At 37.8% G+C, this 19,592-nt stretch overlaps 1 protein-coding gene across 4 annotated transcripts in view; it reads left to right on the forward strand.

Moving 5' to 3' along the window:
• Window positions 1-8,487, forward strand: part of APBA1 (amyloid beta precursor protein binding family A member 1) — an 88,921-nt gene extending 80,434 nt beyond the window's left edge. For all 4 annotated transcript variants that reach the window (XM_034410269.3, XM_034410270.3, XM_087886163.1 and 1 more), the window contains 7 exons: window positions 275-361; window positions 1,738-1,923; window positions 3,243-3,422; window positions 3,981-4,193; window positions 5,465-5,584; window positions 6,015-6,155; window positions 8,115-8,487. In XM_034410269.3, coding sequence (XP_034266160.1) covers window positions 275-361; window positions 1,738-1,923; window positions 3,243-3,422; window positions 3,981-4,193; window positions 5,465-5,584; window positions 6,015-6,155; window positions 8,115-8,186 — 999 coding nt within the window. In that variant the 3' untranslated portion in view covers window positions 8,187-8,487. The remainder of the gene's footprint in view (window positions 1-274; window positions 362-1,737; window positions 1,924-3,242; window positions 3,423-3,980; window positions 4,194-5,464; window positions 5,585-6,014; window positions 6,156-8,114) is intronic.
• Window positions 8,488-19,592: the final 11,105 nt, after the last annotated feature.

Raw genomic sequence — 19,592 nt, forward strand, 5'->3', positions numbered from 1 at the left:
GTTGAACTGATTTCAAAGAATCCAGAGAGATCCCCTATGCCAGAAAGAGGACAATGTGTTTTCATGTCAGGAAAAAATATCACACAGACCAGAGTTAGGAGGAAATTAATCATTTTGTCCATCACTCATATTTCATACTATTTCTGCTTATCATTAACTTCACAGTCAAATAGTATATTTTGTAAGTTTTATTTTATTTATGTCTAATCCAATATTTTAAAAAGTATGGCTTCTGAAGTACACGTTTCCTAACTAAAAATGACTTCAACTGCAGGTTCCTGAAGGCGAATCTCAACCCATGACTGAAGTGGATCTTTTCATTTCAACACAGAGAATAAAAGTGCTAAATGCAGACACTCAGGTACAGCAAACTCTGCATAAACTATTTTACAAGGATTGGAAATAGGTCATGGAGCCATTTTTTCTTTATTTCCATTTACTTCTTGCCTTACTAGGAAAAAAACATACAGTAGTTTAGAATTTTGGTAAGAGGATGAAATAATTAACTGCTTTCCAAATTCGTTTACGTTAAAAATCTCATTTCTTATTTTAAACATAACTTTTGCAGTGAATGCTTATTGGAGTGATCAAGAATACCAGCAAGCAACAGTTTCGAGAGAAAAAATACAGTCCTAAATTTTAAAATATTCAAATTTACATATTAGTATCAGTCATAATTCACGTATATTGACTAAGTTATTCCTCTTCAAAATAAGGTACAGGTAGTACTCTACTTATGATCATAATTGGGCCCAGAATCTCAGTTATTCAGCGTAGTGGTCATTAAGCAAGATGCCATGTGACCGCTTTGCTTAATTATTGCAATCCTTGCTCTCTCTGGTCAGTTGTTAAGCAACCTTGTGAGTCATTAAATGGACTTCCCAATTGGTAGGGCAGGAAGCCAAAATCCTCTCCCCTTCCCCATCAGAAAGAACAGTCAAGAGAATGATGATGTTTGCTAGCATTTTCATCAGATGGGGAGACAAGGGTTTTCCCCCACTCTGAAGGAGAGATCTCTTGGGATGCTGGAGGAATGGACTTTTAACCTAGTGAAAACACTAGCAAATATCATCATTCTGAAAAGCTCAGAACATTGGCATTCACTAGCTGGAGAGGAAAATACCTTCCAGAACAATAGCATTTTCTAGAATTTTCGCCAAATTTAAAGTCTGTTCCTCTAACATGGAGAAGGATTTCTCCTCCCTGCACAGAGCAGAGGGGAAATACCTTAACAAGCAGGGGGAACAGACCCCAAATCCAATATCCCTTTCCTGTCCATTGACTTTCCGGGGAAGCCAGCAGAGAAGATTGCAAATAGTAATCTTGTGCTTCCCAGGCACTTGGCAACTGGTCATAAATGTCAACAGGTTGCCAAGTGCCTAAAATACAATCATGTGAAGGGGGCAGCACAACTTCTTTGATGGCTGGAAGTGCTTTATGGGCCATAAAGCATCCATTCTGAGGCCACCGTGATTGCAAATAATCATCAGACAACTGGTTGTAATTACGTCAAGGATTACCTGTACAGGTCATGATCCCGATAAGTACTTTACAAAAGACTTTTGTGATCTGGCAGGTGGCAACTCTTATTCTTCCTTGATTTGTATAGGTGATAAAGATTTCCTTTAATTTGAAAAACACGTTTATATGGAATGCCAGTGTTCTTATATGGTTGTGTTAGAGATAAAGAACACTAATGCAAGTTTTTTTGTTTTTGTTTTTGTTTTTGTTTTTTAGGAAACGATGATGGATCATCCTTTGAGGACAATTTCCTACATTGCAGATATTGGAAATATAGTTGTATTGATGGCTCGAAGGCGAATGCCAAGATCAAATTCTCAAGATAATGTGGAGGCATCTCATCCTTCTCAGGATGGGAAGAGGCAGTACAAAATGATCTGCCATGTTTTTGAATCTGAAGATGTAAGGAACTTTGTCATTTCTGTGTTCGAAATTAATATAGAATGCTCCTCTTTCATCAGGCTGTTTGTTGCAATCAGTAGTAGGGCATGAAAGTATGCATGTGCTGATCCTGATAGAAAGGAACCTATCAGTAAGAGAAAGGTTGTCAGTTGTCTACTCTGCTAGTTATTGTTTCTCCCAGACCATGTCCTGGCCCATGGAAATCACAGAGAGATGGGTAAGGCCTCTTTTCTAAAATGGTTTTTAAATAGAATTCTAATGGCAAGCAGGTGGAACAAACAAGAAGGCTGCTAAGGAACTGAGGAACACAATGGTGAGGTAAACGAGAGATTGGCCCCTTATATGTGGGTGGTGAGATCCGAGTTAGTTTCTTTGACAAGGTAGGGTTCTTTCTGGCCAATAGTCTTGCTGAGCGCCTTTGTGGAGACTTGCAGTAGAGGGGAGGTGTTAGCTCCACCTCTTTGTCTTGTGTGGCCAGGGATAGCTGCCTCGCTTAGTCGTTATGTGACTCTCAGCTGAATCCCCTCAGACTGATGATCCTCTCCATCTTCTGCATCTGAACTGGCCCTGACAATCATTATGACAACCGGACTTTACAACCAACTAAAATTAATCCTACAATAGTCAATATTTGGTGATGAGAAACATGTACAGCAAGAATAAGAAAAACGGGAATATGTTTTCTTAATTCTGGGTGCTACCCTGAGACTTGCTGAGAGAAGAATAATCATTTTGAACAATCCAGGAGAAAATGATGCAAAACCTACACTATCATGTTTTTCTTTAATCCACTAAGCCATGAATGATGGCTGCAAGTGAATGATGACTATGGCTTGGCCATGAATAGACGAAACCAAGAACTTACATAGAAAGGGAAAACTACTCTGTAAATACAGTTTTGTTATCTATTTTAGGGATGAACCTCTTTCTTTAAAGCTTCATCATATTAAAGGGAAAATCTCAGAGGGTGCAAATGAGCATTTATTGCTTGAGCCTAGTAGACATTCTGAACAATAAAATCACTCCCTCATGCTTGCTATTCCATAAAGTGCTACATCCAAGGAATTGTTGAGGCTAGTAATTTGAAGCAGCTTTTCAAATTGAGCACCCAAATGACTTTTTAGGATTCATCTACCTCCCTCAGGCTCGTTGTAAGCCCTGGGTCTTACTCACCGTCACACATTGTTTGATATATTGCAGTTGCCATATATTTCACCATCCAGTTTATGGTGGGGTTGAAAACCCCCTTTTAAAACTGCTCCTACTGGATTTCCTTAACTATTCTATTATGTTTTTTTTTTCTTTTACAACTGCTATAGGCACAATTAATTGCACAGTCCATTGGCCAGGCATTCAGTGTGGCATACCAGGAGTTCTTAAGGGCAAATGGAATAAATCCTGAAGACCTGAGTCAGAAGGAATACAGTGACCTCCTCAATACCCAAGATATGTACAATGACGATCTGATCCACTTCTCAAAGTCTGAAAACTGTAAAGATGTACGCACCTCTTTATTTGCAATACTTTTCAGCTAAAAATCCTCTCGGCTAATTTTCACAGCTTCTCTCCTTTTTTCATCTTTAAAAATGTTCACACCTTGAATTAACATGCTTTGCATTCTGTTGAAGACACAACTTTCTAATGTTTGACATGTTGGACATCACTGTGATGTGGCAGCAGGGAAAAAAGCTAGTTATTTTATCAGCAATTTCTCTCCTGTTGATGTAAAATATTTGTCAGAAAAATTATTTAAAAGTCTCCATACAATTAAAGCTGTTTTTAATGATAAAGTTTGAAAAACTACATGTAGAAGCCAGTGTACCTGTAATTTGGAAATATTTATATTCAATTAAAATCCTAATATATTTACTTGCTTTATTTCCACTCAACGGTTACACACATAATGGCTTTATATACTTTTTATTAAAGTAACTTTTTTAAAATGTTCATATTGTAGTTGTTTGGTTAAGCCAAAAGTGTTGCCAATTGGGGCTACTTTGCAGGATTGCTACATTTCATAACAGAATTGTTTCTGATTTTTGTTCTCTTCCGTCCAGGTTTTCATTGAGAAGCAGAAAGGTGAAATTCTAGGCGTAGTGATTGTAGAATCCGGGTGGGGATCCATCTTGCCTACAGTTATCATTGCCAATATGATGCATGGGGGACCAGCAGAGAAATCTGGAAAGCTGAATATTGGAGACCAGATTATGTCGATCAATGGGACTAGTTTAGTTGGCCTACCACTCTCTACATGCCAGAGTATCATAAAGGTACAGAAAATGGTTTTATTTTTGTTTATTTTTGTCAGCAGGATCCTGACTCTACTTAACCAACAGGGGCTTTCTCTGTTTAGCACGCCAATACTGGAATATGATAACTCAGTATGTAAGAATTGGGGATAATAAAAGTTATTGATAGAAAGACTAAGTATTCCGTTTATAAGTTAAAGCAATAACCCACAAAGAAAAAAAGTGACTGCTACTATAAGATAAAATCAAAATGATGACATACATATTGAAGGTTTATCAAGAAGTGCCATCTTTTCATACAACATACAGTCTGACATTCTGCACATGTAAAAGGCAGCTTTTGTATCATAAGACCGTAGCACACATTTCATTTCTTGTTCTCCTCGGACCCCTGTGAATCTATTATTCAGAGGCAAGAGGAAGAGGCCCTGAAGAAAATATAATGGTGGCTTAGTGTATTTCTAAATGCTTCTGAATGAGAAAGGATTTCTAGATTCATTGATAAATAAAACGGGGACATGATCATTTTTTTTAGTCCTGTTAGCAGCAACATGCAGGAAAATTAATTAAACCAACCTTGAGATATGACTGTCATTATCATTACTGTCATTATCAGGGTTATCAGAGAGATCACCTCCCATGTTTATCTGCCCATCCAATCAGTTCAAATAGGTCAACTCCCTCCATGTCCTACCTTTATGAACTCTTCATCTGATGGCCCTTGCTCACAGAGATCTGATCTGATCCTGTCCTCTTTCAACTGAGATCCTTTAAAGCCATCGAATATACAAGGAAGGCATGTTGTGAGTGAAATTGGCATCTGGAGTACAAATAACTATATACTTTCTATTTTATTATGTTGGTTTTGTTTTGTTTATTTTAGGGGTTTATTAATTTTGATGGTGTTGCTTTCTATTTTATCCTGATGTTGATTTTTTATTTGTAACGAGTCTTCAAGAATAGGTGGCAGGAAAATAAAGGAAAAGAGTAAAATAAGTTGTCAGAAATGGACAACCACAACCTTCCTAGACTGTTTCACCATTGTATCACATGAAAATGTGATATCTACCCATCAATCCAGGTCATCGATAAAAATATTGAATAGTATTGGCCCCAAAGGTTTCTACTGTCCAACTCAATATAAGGGCATTAATTCATAGGTACTGAATGGCAGTAGTCTTCCACAACAGTTTCTCACGTGGCCTCTTGGGAAAATTAATTGCCCATCTTGCTACTCAAATACTGCAGATTTCAAAAGAGTAATGTGAAAATCCTGCTATATTGTATTCCAGGGTTTAAAAACACAAGCCAGAGTGAAACTGAACATAGTGAGATGTCCTCCAGTAACTACTGTACTCATTAGAAGACCAGACCTCAGATATCAACTAGGCTTCAGTGTACAGAATGGCATAGTAAGTAATATTCAATATCATCCCTTATTCATAATCCTATTTATTGCAAATATTTTCAAATGCTTCCAGTTAAAACATTCTCATGTAATGAGAATACTGAGCATGATACCTTATTATTATTATATTTTTATCCATTCATTCAACTTAAGGAATGACCATACCTAATATTCCTGCCTCCTATTTTCCCCATACCAGCAATCCTGTGAGGTGGATTTGGGCTAAGAGAGAGAGAGAGAGAGAGAGAGAGAGAGAGAGGTCCCAAAACACCCAACCAAGGCAAGATTAGAACTCACAGTCTCCTGATTTCTAGGCCAGCATTTTAATCACTGCATCAAATTGGCAATCATGCTAGTGCAAGTTAATGCTTGGCCTTATTGAAGCATCTGCTATTGTACCTTTTCAATGTTGTTAGTTTCTTATATCTTTCCAGATCTGTAGTCTTATGAGAGGAGGGATTGCAGAACGAGGAGGAGTCCGAGTGGGTCACCGAATTATTGAAATAAATGGACAAAGTGTTGTAGCAACACCTCATGAAAAGATTGTTCATGTTCTCTCAAATGCTGTTGGTGAGGTAAGAGCTGGGATCCATTAGTGCCCCATGAAAGCTTGGCTTGGCTGCATTATTGCTGCCACAAATTAAAATGCTGGTAGGACACTCTTTAATATAGAATAGTTGTGTTTTAAATTTTCCTGAGCCTGTTGTATTCTTTATACTGTGTATTTGATGGGTTCAGGATTATACCCCTTTCTTCCAAGCTATTTAGAATTTATAAGCACCTCAGAGTCATAAAATATTATATATACTCATAGACAAACTTAGAATTTTAGGTACCAAATTGCACCCAGAAAATTAGATTCAGCTTATCCACAAATGGGCTTATTGGTGAGTATATACCATAATACTTTTTATCCACTGATGGACTTACCCACTACATATGATTATTCTAGCTGAGTGATAAGGTAACCAAGTGAAAATTCTGACTAAGAATTTGAACCTATTTAGTCTAATATGCCCTTCACTACACCAGAAAGACTTTGGTCTATTTGGATTACACCCAAATTTAAAGTGAATTACACTAATGCAGCTGCCACCATTTTCTCTTTCAGTTGTTTACGAACTAGGAGAAAAGGGCATGAAAGATGACAGAAAGTATTTTTTTAAAATTAGACGCATAATGCACATCATACTTACAGTGGTGCTTAAAAGTATGTGAACCCTTTTGTGACAAATATAATATTTTGACACATTTGTTTAATTGGGTTCTCTTTATCTAGTTTTAGGACTTGGGTTCTCTTTATCTAGTTTTAGGACTTGTGTGGAAAACAGATCACGTTTTAGGTCATGTGGGTGGTCCTTATTTAACAGACACTCATTTAGTGGCGGTGGTAGTTAGGGCTAGACCTTGTACTTACTGCTAGAGTCCCCACAGTCACATGATCACAATTTGACAATCTTCCTTGCCAGCTTCCCTGAATCAAACGCAGTAGGGTCGCTGGCAAGAAGTCAGAAGTCACAATCATTAACAGAATAACAGCTTCCATTATATAGAAGGAAAAATGATCTCCCTGCCCCTCCCCTGCATGTTGCACAGCTATTTTTAGTTATTTTCTCATTTAACTTTACATCCAATGATTTAATAGACTGATTCCTGAAATGGACATATAACCATGTATTTCGCATTAAAATTTGAGTTGCTGTTTAATATCCCATTTTAAAATATATTCATACATTTAGCATTGATCTAAATATTGAATGGAACTTTTATTTATAGGCTTATGCTAATATGTTAGCTAACAGATGAGATTGTATATTGCTATTGAACATATATATCGTCCTCTTTCAAATGTCTTTTGAATGGAGAGTACTGAAGCTATTCTACTCTTGACCCAATGCAAATGCCCCAACCCAGAGGTGAAATGCTCCTGGTTCAGACCGGATCACCCGATCTGGTAGCAATGGAGGCGGGTGGTTCGGAGAACCGGTAGCAAAGGTTTTTTTTTTACTTTTAAAAGCATTTTTTCTACAACCTCTTTTTGCTACCGGAGAACCGGTAGCAAAAATCCCTGCCCTCCCCCCATGCCCAGTTGAGCCGCACAGTCATCAGAGGCTTTTTTTTTACTTTTAAAAGCATTTTTTCTACAACCTCTTCGACAGAAAAATGCTTTTAAAAGAAAAAAAAAAAGCCTCTGATGATCGCGCGACTCAAAAAAACCCTTTTTTTTTCTTTTAAATGCCTCTGACGATCCCAGCTGAGTTGCCTGATCGGCAGAGGCTTTTTAGCCTCTGCCAATCAGGCAACTCAGCTGGGATCATCAGAGCCTTTTGAAAGCATTTTTGTACAACCTCTTCGCCGAAGAGGTTGGAGAAAAAATGGTTTTAAAAGTAAAAAAAAAAAAAATTGGCCACGCCCACCCAGTCACATTACCCCCCCCCCCCCACCAAGCCATAAATTTTAGATTTCACCACTGCCCCAACCCCTTTGATTATTCTGGATGGACTATCAACTGAATAGTCCTTTTTTTCTTCCAGATTCATATGAAGACTATGCCAGCTGCCATGTACAGACTCTTGACTGCACAGGAACAACCAGTTTACATCTAAAGCTGACTCTTCCAGTGTGCATGGAGGATGTTCCTTCTCATTAGTGGTGGTGTTTTATTGGGCTGCATTTTGATGTTTGCAGCAGCATATCTCTTGCTCTTTTCTTACCTTCGATCATTCCGTTGGGTATCAGATGGCATTTTTGGTTGCACCTTTTTACAACTAGTTTTATGTAACTAAGAATCTCTAATATACACATGCATGCACTTCTTCAAGCTATGTCATTTATGTTTTGTGGCTCTTACGATAGAAAACACAAGTATCTTAAATGAAAATAAAGTAGAAAGCTCTTTTCACCAAATAAGACAGACTGCAGAGTGAAGTTCTCCGTTTATGAAAATAGACAGGATGTTGATTGATTTCTCTTATAAAGTTGCTGTGCCAAAGGTAGGAAAGCAACATTATAATGTTACCCTAAATATATAATTAAATATAGTTTGAAGGAAACACTGATTTCCTTATGGAATTAAAAATCTATATAATGGAAATCTATTACTAAAAGATGGTGTTTAGCTTTTGCTGATAAACCTCCAGACTTAAAGATGTATTGTCTATGGGAGATATTATTTTACAATTTTCCCCTTGAGTTCAAAAACTTTCCTCATATTTCTGAAAGGTCATTTATTTCTTGAATATAACACAATTTTTTAAAAGTGGCTTTTCTAATTCCTGCTTTCTTTCCAAGATAAATGATACATTCTAAATATCCAATAAACCAGTATGGGGGTATGAGGAAAATGTTTTGCCAGACTTTCTATTTTTTTCCATTGTGGGCATACATGGGTTAATAAGCTGTCACATTTTAAGTGTATGCTTGTTACAGGAATTTTAACAAGCCTGCATACAGTACTACTTTTCTTTGTTCTGAGCCAGTTTTAATTTTAACATATCTTGGTATAAAAATCTTGAATTTATTTATTTTTATGACTTCTCTTTAATTCTGGACCATAATTATGTAAGAAAAAACCTTAATTTATTTTGTTATATATATATACATATATATATATAATATATATATATATATACACATATATAAAATAGATGAAAAGTTATTCCTACCCCATGTGATGCTAAAAAGATTGTGTTCAGTTAATTATTGTAGACACTTGTGAAATGAAAGAATATTGCAAAAAGTTTGGTTATGATAGTTAAAATCAAGGCCAGTAGACTGTAATGTTTGTAGTAAATTATAGAGTGAGAACACAAAAGTTTTAGGTCCTGTGGCAGCTTACACAATTATAAATTTAGCACAGTATTTTTGAATAGCGCAGATAAATGTTTATTCACAATACATACCTTGATCTTTAAAGTAATCTACAATTGTTTGCTTTGATATGACAAACAGACATGTTTTATCTTTCTGAAAAGTGTTTGGTATTTGTGTGGGATATAAGAAAGAAAATAGAAAATAGAGTAATAAAGGGGAAAGGTGACCGCCCAGTTTTACATCCAGAGCAACACATGTGTGCCAAGGGAAGGAGCTGGGTATATGCATGTTGCATGGATGTGCACTCTGCGCACATGTTGCAAAGATATGTAATGATCGGGTCTTTGGGATTCAGTGCCCTGCATGGGTGTTAGATGTAAATGCATGTAGATCCCACCCTTTTCCAGAAATGTAAAAGCACTGGGAAGCTGAAAGTTTGGTAGTACAATAGAATAGTGAGTGATTTAACAGAAAACTGTGGCCTACAGGGGATAGTGTTATTAAAGTTCTCTATGCCCCAATTACACACATTGGCAGAGGCATAGCAACAAGACTGGAGTGTTAATTCCCTTTCTTCAAAAGAATTGTACACCATCACATCATATTGCCTATAGAGTATTACTGCAACGATATACAATAATAAATAAAACTTCATTTCCACCAGTCCAAGTCTGCCATCCAGTCCTATCTATTGTAGTACATTTCAACTCGCTGAAATCAGTGACCAACTCTGCATAAGACTGAGATGCAAATTTGGGGTCAGTGAGCTACTTAATGCTATTGCTTTACTGAAATGAAATGGCTATAGCTCAGGTCAACAAATTAGATGTGAGATCACTAAGTGCTGCATATAAAAGTACAAGATATATATAAAGCTGTAATTTTTTCAAAGCAAAGCAAAATAAAATATATTACGTTCAGCTCTTGGACTTTGGACATTTAACTAAATTCACCTATTGTATTTATTTAGCTGTGAAAAGAAAATGCATATTTCTGCATTTGTATATATGTACATATATACACATACACATTATACATACGTACTATATATTCAGTTGGCCTAAAATCGGATTTTTTTTCATCCTTCTGTTTTGCTTTTTTCTACCTGTAGGGTAGGGTGAAATTTTCACTTTTGAAATAGAGAAATGTAGCCGGAGAAACGCAATGTTGTATGGATTAGGAGAAAAATGGCATACACTACATAAAGCCCAAGTAGAAAATGTATTCAGTGCGATAATTTGATAAAATTACCTTGTTGTGGAAAAGACATACCAAGCTGTGGAATCATCGGCTTTCCGATATATATTACAGGTTTGTAATATATATTACAAACATATGATGCATATTATAAATATATAATACATATATTTATATGTAGACTATCTTTGTGTGAGACATCCTCCATTCAGAAACAAGCAAGTGGAACTTTTTTGATGGTGAGCTGCTTTACAAAATATTGCAATTATTTGTAAAGGTTGTCTGTCAGCATGTATTATTGTGATCAGCACAGGAACAGGAACATTCTGCTCACAACCACCACCTACAGCCTGAAAGTTACAAAGAACTTATTTTTTTTTTCCATTAAGGAAAGACCATAATTAATTTTCTTCCTGATCCCTACAATCAAGAAATATGGCCTCCGTTCTAAGTTAAAAAGACCCAAATCTTTTCAACATTGGCTCTTAAAATAGGTTTGTTCTATTTTAGGTATACCCAAGAGCCTTCCTGATAAGACATATTAAGAAAGTAAGATACGAGTAGGATTGATACTTTTTAAAGAAATGAAACAAATGCTTGTGTAAGCTTCAACATGTCCTTAACTTGAATTCCCAATATGTTTTTCTAGGTCTAGGACAGCCAGAGATGGTCCGATTCAAAAAGTCCAATATTAGGGCTTTCTTTCTCTTTTCTTTCATTTTGTAATCAACTTCAAAATCTCCAAATAATATTTTAAGAATAATATGGATTAGAAGTTAAGAATTCACTGAATACGGATGTTTTTAATACTTGATATGGGAAGATTCTCTGTGTGATCAAAGGATCTATTTATTTTATATCATTTCCAGTCTGCAAAAAATCCAGGAAAATGTAGTAGCAAACTTTAATTTCAATGGGTTTACAATAAAGTTTAGGTTGCCTCAAATTTACCATTTTTCCTATGTGCATTTGAATAATTTAATTTTAAGGCAGACAGTAAGTTATTTTTTATTTTAGGAATAAAAGAAATGTGCTCAAACAGGGGAAATACATATGTGTGTAATTTTTGGACCGCCTATGAGTGTTAGAAATCGGTGTACCATTTTACAATAGTTTTGCTACTGAATGGATGAGTTAAGTTGGTGGTAGTAGAAGTTTTTCTCCTGACCTACTCTATTTAATTTAACGAAACTGTTGGGAAATAGCTGCTCATTTTGAAGTGAGATATACATATGCTCATATAAGTAAAGACACAACACTTCTGTAGCCTTGACGGTGGATACCAATCATTAATTGATTGGAAATTTTGGGATTTTTTTGTCACAGGTCTTTTGTGCCCCTTTATTTATTTAATTTACTTAATTTATATGCTGTCCATCTCACCAAGAGGCAACTCTAGGCAGCTTACAAGTAAAACTAGATAAAACATTGAATATCAAAAATAAATATAAACATTAAAATTTACTTAAAATGAACAAAGATGGCAAAGAAGGGATGCACATGGGATGGAGGTGGGGGGGTCTTAGTCTATTAGCTACCTCCTGTATAACACGCCCCCCCCTCCCTCAACGGTCTCCAGGCCAGTTGGCAGAGCCAGGTTTTCAAGCCCTTTCTGAAGGCCAAAAGGGTGGGTACAAATCTCATCTCAGGGAACACAACGTTCCCCAGAGTGGGAGCCACAACAGAAAAGGCACTTCTGGACCCTGCCAGCTGGAATTCCTTGGCCAATGGGATCTTCAGCTTGCCCCTTCTGCCAATGCAGGTGGCCAATCCCAAACTATCTATCATGCCATAAAGAGCTTCAAAGGTGCTAACCAATGCCTTGAATTGGACCAGGTAGCAAACAAGCAACCAGTATTACAGCAGTGTAATATGGACAACCCATGAACCATCCGTACAGCTTCATTCTGCACCAGCTATAGTTTCCAAATATTCTTCAAGGGTAGCCCCATGTAGCACGTTGCAGTAGTCCAGATGTGAGATGACACAGCCTGAGTGACTGAGCACAGGGACTTGCAATCCAGGAAAGGGCGCAACTGAATACAACACAAAGTTGCGAGAGACAAAATTGTTTCCTAGCCAGAACTACCACCTGCTCTTTGAGCAGGATTCAGTTCAGGAGAACCCCCAAGTTGTACAGCAGGTCTGAGCCCTGTGGCACTCCACAAAGGAGCGGCCATGGACTGGAGCTCTCGCTTCCTATCAACACCAAATGGAGTGTGGCCTTGGAGAAAGGAGCCAAATCAGCGCAAGACTCTGCCACCCAGCCCAGATCCTGCATCTGAACCAAGGTTGAAGGTTGCTAAAAAGTCAAGGAGACCAATGATGGATGCTCTACCTTCGTCTTGCTTTTGCCAGAGATCATCAACTGTGACTAATGCTGTTTCTCGCCCATAACTGGCTCTGAAACCTGACTGGAAGGGGATCAGATAGGTGGTTCTGTGGCAACTTCAGGACCTCTGAAGCTGCCACAACTTTTATTGTCACTTTCCCTAAAAAAGGAAGGTGACAGATTGGATAGCAACTATCCAAGTATGTGGGATCAAGAGATGGGGGAGGGGGAGTTTGAGAAGAGGATGGATAAGTGGGTTCTTTGAAAAAATCCCCGGAATGTCCCCTCCTGCAGTGGAGAATTCATCACCGCCTGAACCCATCCAGCTGTTCTGACCTAGCCTTAGCAGAAGCAAGAAACAGACTCCTTGTCACGAAAAAGCCTTCTTTATTTACCTCTTGTGAATTAATTGCGTTCACCCACCGAAAAGTCCAGGCAATAATCCTTCAAAGAGTTAACTGCAGTAACAGACCTTACCAGTTCCTTGTGATAATTGCAAGGCCGTGAGCTCCCAGCTGAAAGGCTGAAAATTAAGTTCTGGCAAGCAGTCTTTGTGGCATGAAACACAATGAGCAAAATCTTCAGAAATAGGAACTGTTGTCTCCTACGACAACCACTCCCCTTTCCTTCTATTTATTCCCCAGCCAGGGAGGGGCCATTCAGCGTCCACCTGTGCTTTGCTTCCCGAGTTGAGTCCTTGTCCTCCGTTGTTTACCTCTCCTAACTGCTCTGTGCATACATGCATCTGGAACAGGTCCCAGCTGTTCTTCCTCCTCACTCATATCAGCCTCCAAAGGCAGCTGTCTCTCCAGTGGCTGGGAAATGTCGGATGGCCCTGGCTCTATTTTTGTGTCCACTGCAGAGCATCCATCAGAGCCTTTTCCAGACTCCAGAACTGTCCCAAGTTCCTCCCCAACTTCACCGTCCGAGTCAACTGCCAGCAGGCCACAACACTGGTAGTCACCAAACAAAAAACTTTCACCAGCCAAGAAGGGCAGGGAAATAATTGGCAGGTGGTTGCATTGACAGCATCAAGGACCCTGCCCCCTTTGTAGGGTCCATCAGGATCAAACTGTTCCTAAATAGCTAAGAGCCTTCCCCAAGGATCTCTAATGGACCTGCACCACACATGGATTCCAACTGGAAACAGATCTGAGTGACTTTGTCAGGTGTTCTACAAATTCTTCTGTACTGCCCTGAAAACACCCAAGCAGAGAAATTTGAGGCAGAGAGGGTGTTCACCCCACCTTGTGCATAATGTGTTTGGTTTGTATTAGCTCACTCACATGATAAAGCAAGAACTGGAAAAGACTGGGAAGTACATTCCATACACTTTTAACACAAGTCTCTAAAATCAATTCAGCAACAGGCATTATCTCTTCCAAATAGCTTGCTATAACAATACTATACGTTTCTCCAGCTACTCGTAAAGGAGTCTCTCTGGATTTTACTCCACTAGTCATTGCCGACTATAGGACATGGTGCTCATCTTTGTTTCAAGGCCATTGAGCCAGCACTGTCTGAAGATATTTCCGGTCTTGTGGTTAACACAACGTCAGAATGCTGTTACCTTCCCACCATTGTGTACTTATTTATCTACTTGCATTTGCATACTTTCAAACTGCTAGGCTGGTAGGAGCTGGGGTGAGGATGGGAACAAACCCCGTCACTTGACGCTCGTGTCTCAAACACGGTGGATAAAAATGGATTTTAAAAAAAATATGATTTTTTTTATTTAAATCTGATTTTTTAATTTAAATTGAAATATCAATTTAAATTGGATTTTTTTATTTTTATCAAATTTATTTTGGAGTAACAATCTACCTAAAGATAGTTTTCTATGTAAGAAACAATAATTTAGCTTATTTAGCATGAAATGGAGCTTAGTTATGTAGCATGAGGCTGTATATTCTGCAATATTTACATTTTTGGTACACTCATTCACTGAATCCAAGTTCTGCTAGCTAAATAGGAAACCTTCATTTTGTTTGCAAATAATATTATTAAGGATTCTAACTACCAGCAAGAATGAGTCTTTACATTTAAAGAGCACCTGTCATTTCAGATCTATCATGGCAGCACCTGTTAACGGGCATCCATTCACCTGCTGCCCACCACGTCCCTCGTCTTGTGTCACTGCTGCATCCCCAGCCTTTTTACTAGTCCACCCTGGTCTCAAACCTGGGCAGCTAGCCTTTGAGCTGACAAGCCCAGTGTCTAAACCACTGAGCCATCGTGCCACCCTCCAGCTATTGGAAACATTTGCAATTTAGCAATGTTCTCATCAGAAAAATCTATAAATGTTATATCACATAATCTTAAAACATCAAAAATGGGGAATATCACCCCAACATTCCCTGTACCAATTTCTATGAAATCTAGCATGCCTCATACTTTAAAATATGACTGTATTTTCAATCAATATTGCTCAAAAATAGGGTTGAGTGAAAAGGGACGTCTTCAATATTTTAAGCTGGCAGTTCTGATGCACTAGAATCTCTGTCATGTTCTTTAGCACACATTCTTTTCGCTTCATTTGACCGGAAGTTACTTGACAAAAGATTGTGTTGCTATTGTGTGAGAGCTGGAACCCTGCTACAAATGCAGTAGTGAGAATGAAAATAACGAATTTCTTCACAGCTTCATGATAGCCAATGAAAAACAGATCCAGAAACCAAGCATCAGGCCACAGAATATCATCAATAAGCTTTACCATACCTATCCCCAAATTAAAACCTATGCTTTGGCAGGAAAATTTCATGCTCCTAATTTTTTGGGAATGCAGATATTCATAAGGATTTATTGAAACCTTACACTACCAACTTTATCTGACAACTATCAACATCACTATCAACTTTACCTCACAACTCTCTCAGATCTTGGGACTGTGGTCACACACCAGATATGATCTTCTTGTTGTAACAGATCACATCTTGGTGTCCTCGAGACTCTTATGCCACCCTCTTCCATGGGGAGGCCAGACCCATTTGACCCCAGCAAGTGATGGATCTGAATGGATTCAAGAGAGAACTGGGGGATATCCTGGAGGGTTTGCAGCATGTCCCTGCCGAAACCAGCAATGACCTGGAATCAAATGGTGAGGTTTTTGGACAGGATCGTGCTTAGGACTTCTCTTGACCCATTATTCCTGACTGTCTCCATGGTTCATGGAGCTGTAAGTTCCAAAAAGGGATGCCAGGATAGTGACTACACTGCTGTTCCAAGATCCGTACAGGCTTCCAGTCTGCTTCCAGATGCAATTCAAGGTGTTATCACCTTTAAGCCCTACAAGGATGAGTCCAGGCTACTTGAGTTGTCTCATCCCAATGGGACTGGCCTGCCCCACCCGTGCTGGCAGAGAAGGCATGCTGTGGACCCCATCAGTCAGGGAATTCAGAAGAGCCTTCTCTGTCAGGGTTTCTGTTCTTTGGAACATTTTACTGATATAATAGGCTCCCATCATCCTGGTGAAATTGGCTTTCACCCTTTCTGCGACCAGCTGAAGACTTGGCTCTGCAGTTGGTGTGGATAGTTGATAGATTAATAGATGATCCCACCTCCTCCATATACATTCTGCACCTTCCCTTCCTATTTTTTAATCATAATCCATAATTTTTTTTTTATTGCAAAAGTTTTACAATTACATTTTCACCCCTTTTTTTCACCCCCCCACCTCCCTCCCCAAACTTCCCGTCCTCCCTAACCCTCCCTAACCCTCCCCCCCCCAGACTTCCCTATTATGTACTCATAACTAATAACACTGATATATATACCTGAACCCATCCCTCCCCCTACATAATTTTCCCTCTTTGTCTCTTTATATTAAAATATTTCTAATACATTGTTTTCAAATAAAAGCTATTTGATACTTTCTAATTTGGTATTTGTTCTGAACATATTCTATCCACCTTTTCCATTCCCATTCATAAGTCTCTTGTGAACAATCTTTTAAATATGCTGAAATCTTCGCCATCTCTGCAAAACTGGCCATCTTCGAAGTCCATTCCTCGATAGTAGGCAAAGCTTCATTCTTCCAATATTTACCTATCAACAGTCTTGCTGCTGTTATCATATACAATATTAATTTTGTTTCATCCCGTGTAAAACCCTTAACTATGCCCAATAAAAACAATTGTGGAGAAAATTGAATTTTTTTCTTCAAAACATTCTGCATGACCCACCATATTTTTATCCAAAAAGCCTTAACTTTCCTACAGGTCCACCAAACATGATAATACGTAGCATCCAAACATTCACATCTCCAACATTTTGGCTGAACATTAGGGTACATACATGACAACTTTTTAGGATCTAGATGCCATCTATAAAACATTTTATAGAAATTTTCCCTCAAATTCTGCGACTGTGTAAATTTAACATTCTGAACCCAAATTTTTTCCCATGTTTCCAACATCACTGGTTCTTCAAAATTTTGTGCCCACTTAATCATACAATCTTTAACTAATTCCGTTTCTGAATCCCTTTCTAGCAAAACATTGTAAAGCCTTTTAATATGCATTGGACCTTTCTCTCTTATATGTCTAACCAATTCTTCCTCATGCAACATAATACCAGTTTTTTGGTCCTCTTTCCATCTCAGTTGTAATTGATTATATTGTAACCAGGTTAAATTAATCCCTTCGTCCAACAGTGTCTGCAATGTCTTCAACTGCCATCTGCCCGCATCTGTAAAAAGAACCTCTTTGTATAAAAACCCCCCGAGTGACATTATATTTGTATTCCACAAGGTATGACCAAGATCCAGCCATAGCGGTATTTTATAATCCCATTTGAGTCGGTGCTTCTTCCAAACTCTCATCAAAGAGTCTCTAAGTATATGACTTTTAAATACTTTATCAACTTTGTCATCATAAAATAGGTAAGCATGCCATCCAAATTCAAGATCAAAACTTTCTGCATTCAATATTCCAGCCTTTTTACTTCCAAACCAATCACTTGTTAAAGTTAAAGCTGCTGCATCATAATATAACTGTAGGTTTGGAAGTTTAAGGCCTCCTCTTTCTGGAACATCTTGCATAATTTTCAATTTCACTCTCGGCTTTTTCTCGTTCCAGACAAACTTATTAAGTCCAGTTTGCCAAACTTTCAGTTGTTTATCACTTTTAAGCACCGGAATCATTTGAAACAAAAACAGAAATCTTGGCAAAATGTTCATCTTAACTGCTGCTATTCTTCCAAGTAAAGACAGTTGCAGCTTTTTCCAAGTCTCCATGTCTTTCTGAGCCTCTCGCCACAACACCTCATAGTTATTTTGAAACAATTTCATGTTTGATTCTGCAACCTGAACTCCAAGATATTTTACCTTAGGTACAATTTCAAAACCTGCCCTCCTTTCAAACTCATATTTACGATCTTGTGTCATATTTTTGACTATCATTTTAGTCTTTTTTGAGTTCACTCTGAAACCTGAAACTCTACCATAGTCTTGTATAATGTCGTTCATCAAGATTATTGATTCCATTGGTTGTGATAGGGTAACCACCAGATCATCTGCAAATGCCTTTACTCTATAATCCTCTTGCCTTATCATTATACCTTTCAAAATTTTTGAGTCCCGTATTGTATTTAGCAAGACTTCCAATGTTAAAATAAATAAAAGTGGGGACAACGGACATCCCTGTCTTGTTCCTTTTTCAATTTTAAACTCTGTCGTCAAACTTCCATTAATAATAATCTGTGCTTTTTGCTCTTGATAAATTGCTGAAATTGCCTGTGTAAACTGGTCCCCAAAGCCCATCTTTTTTAAAGTCTTTAGTAGAAAATTCCAATCCACTCTATCAAAGGCCTTCTCCGCATCCAAAAAGACCAGCACTGCAGAAATCTGTTTATTCTTATCAAGATATTCCAATAAGTCTATTACTTGCCTTACATTGTCCTTCATGTATCTACCCTCAATAAATCCCGCTTGGTCCTCATGAATCACCTTTTGGATTACTGGCATCAACCTGTTGGCTAATACCTTCGCGTAAATTTTATAGTCTGTATTCAAAAGAGATATTGGTCTGTAGTTCTCTGGTTTTTTAGGACCAACTTGTTCTTTTGGTATCAAAGATATATAAGCAGTTGTCCAGGATGGGGGTATTTTACCCCCTTGTTGAATATTGCAAAATAAATCTCTAAGTTGTCCCACCATTTCAGCTTGTAAAGTTTTATAGTACACTGCAGTCAAACCATCCGTGCCAGGAGCTTTGGCTGTTTTTAGCTGTTTAATTGCTGCTGTTATCTCCTCCTCTGTTATAGGATAATTCATTCTTTCCTTTTGTTGATCAGTAATTTTTGTAACTCTCTTATCCTTTAAATATTTTTCTATAAGTCCATTCTGCACCTCATCTTTGGCATATAGTTTAGTGTAATAATCCACAAAAGCTTCTTTAATTAGTTTTTGTTGAAAGATTTCTTTCCCTCCAATATCAATCCTATCAATAGTCCGTATACTTTGTTTTTTCCTCAATGTGTAAGCCAACCATCTGCCCGGTTTATTAGCATTGCAAAATGTATTATGCTTCGCGTATTGTAAACTTGTTGCAACTTGTTCCGCCATACGCATTTGGAATTGGTCTTTCAAAAGTTTTATAGCACTTCGTATTCTTTCATCTGTTGGGTTTTTAATAAGTAACTGTTCTTTATTCTTTATTTCCATTTCCAACTC

Source organism: Pantherophis guttatus, chromosome 2, assembly GCF_059756535.1.
Source record: "Pantherophis guttatus breed Tessera chromosome 2, ASM5975653v1, whole genome shotgun sequence".
Lineage (NCBI taxonomy): Eukaryota > Metazoa > Chordata > Lepidosauria > Squamata > Colubridae > Pantherophis > Pantherophis guttatus.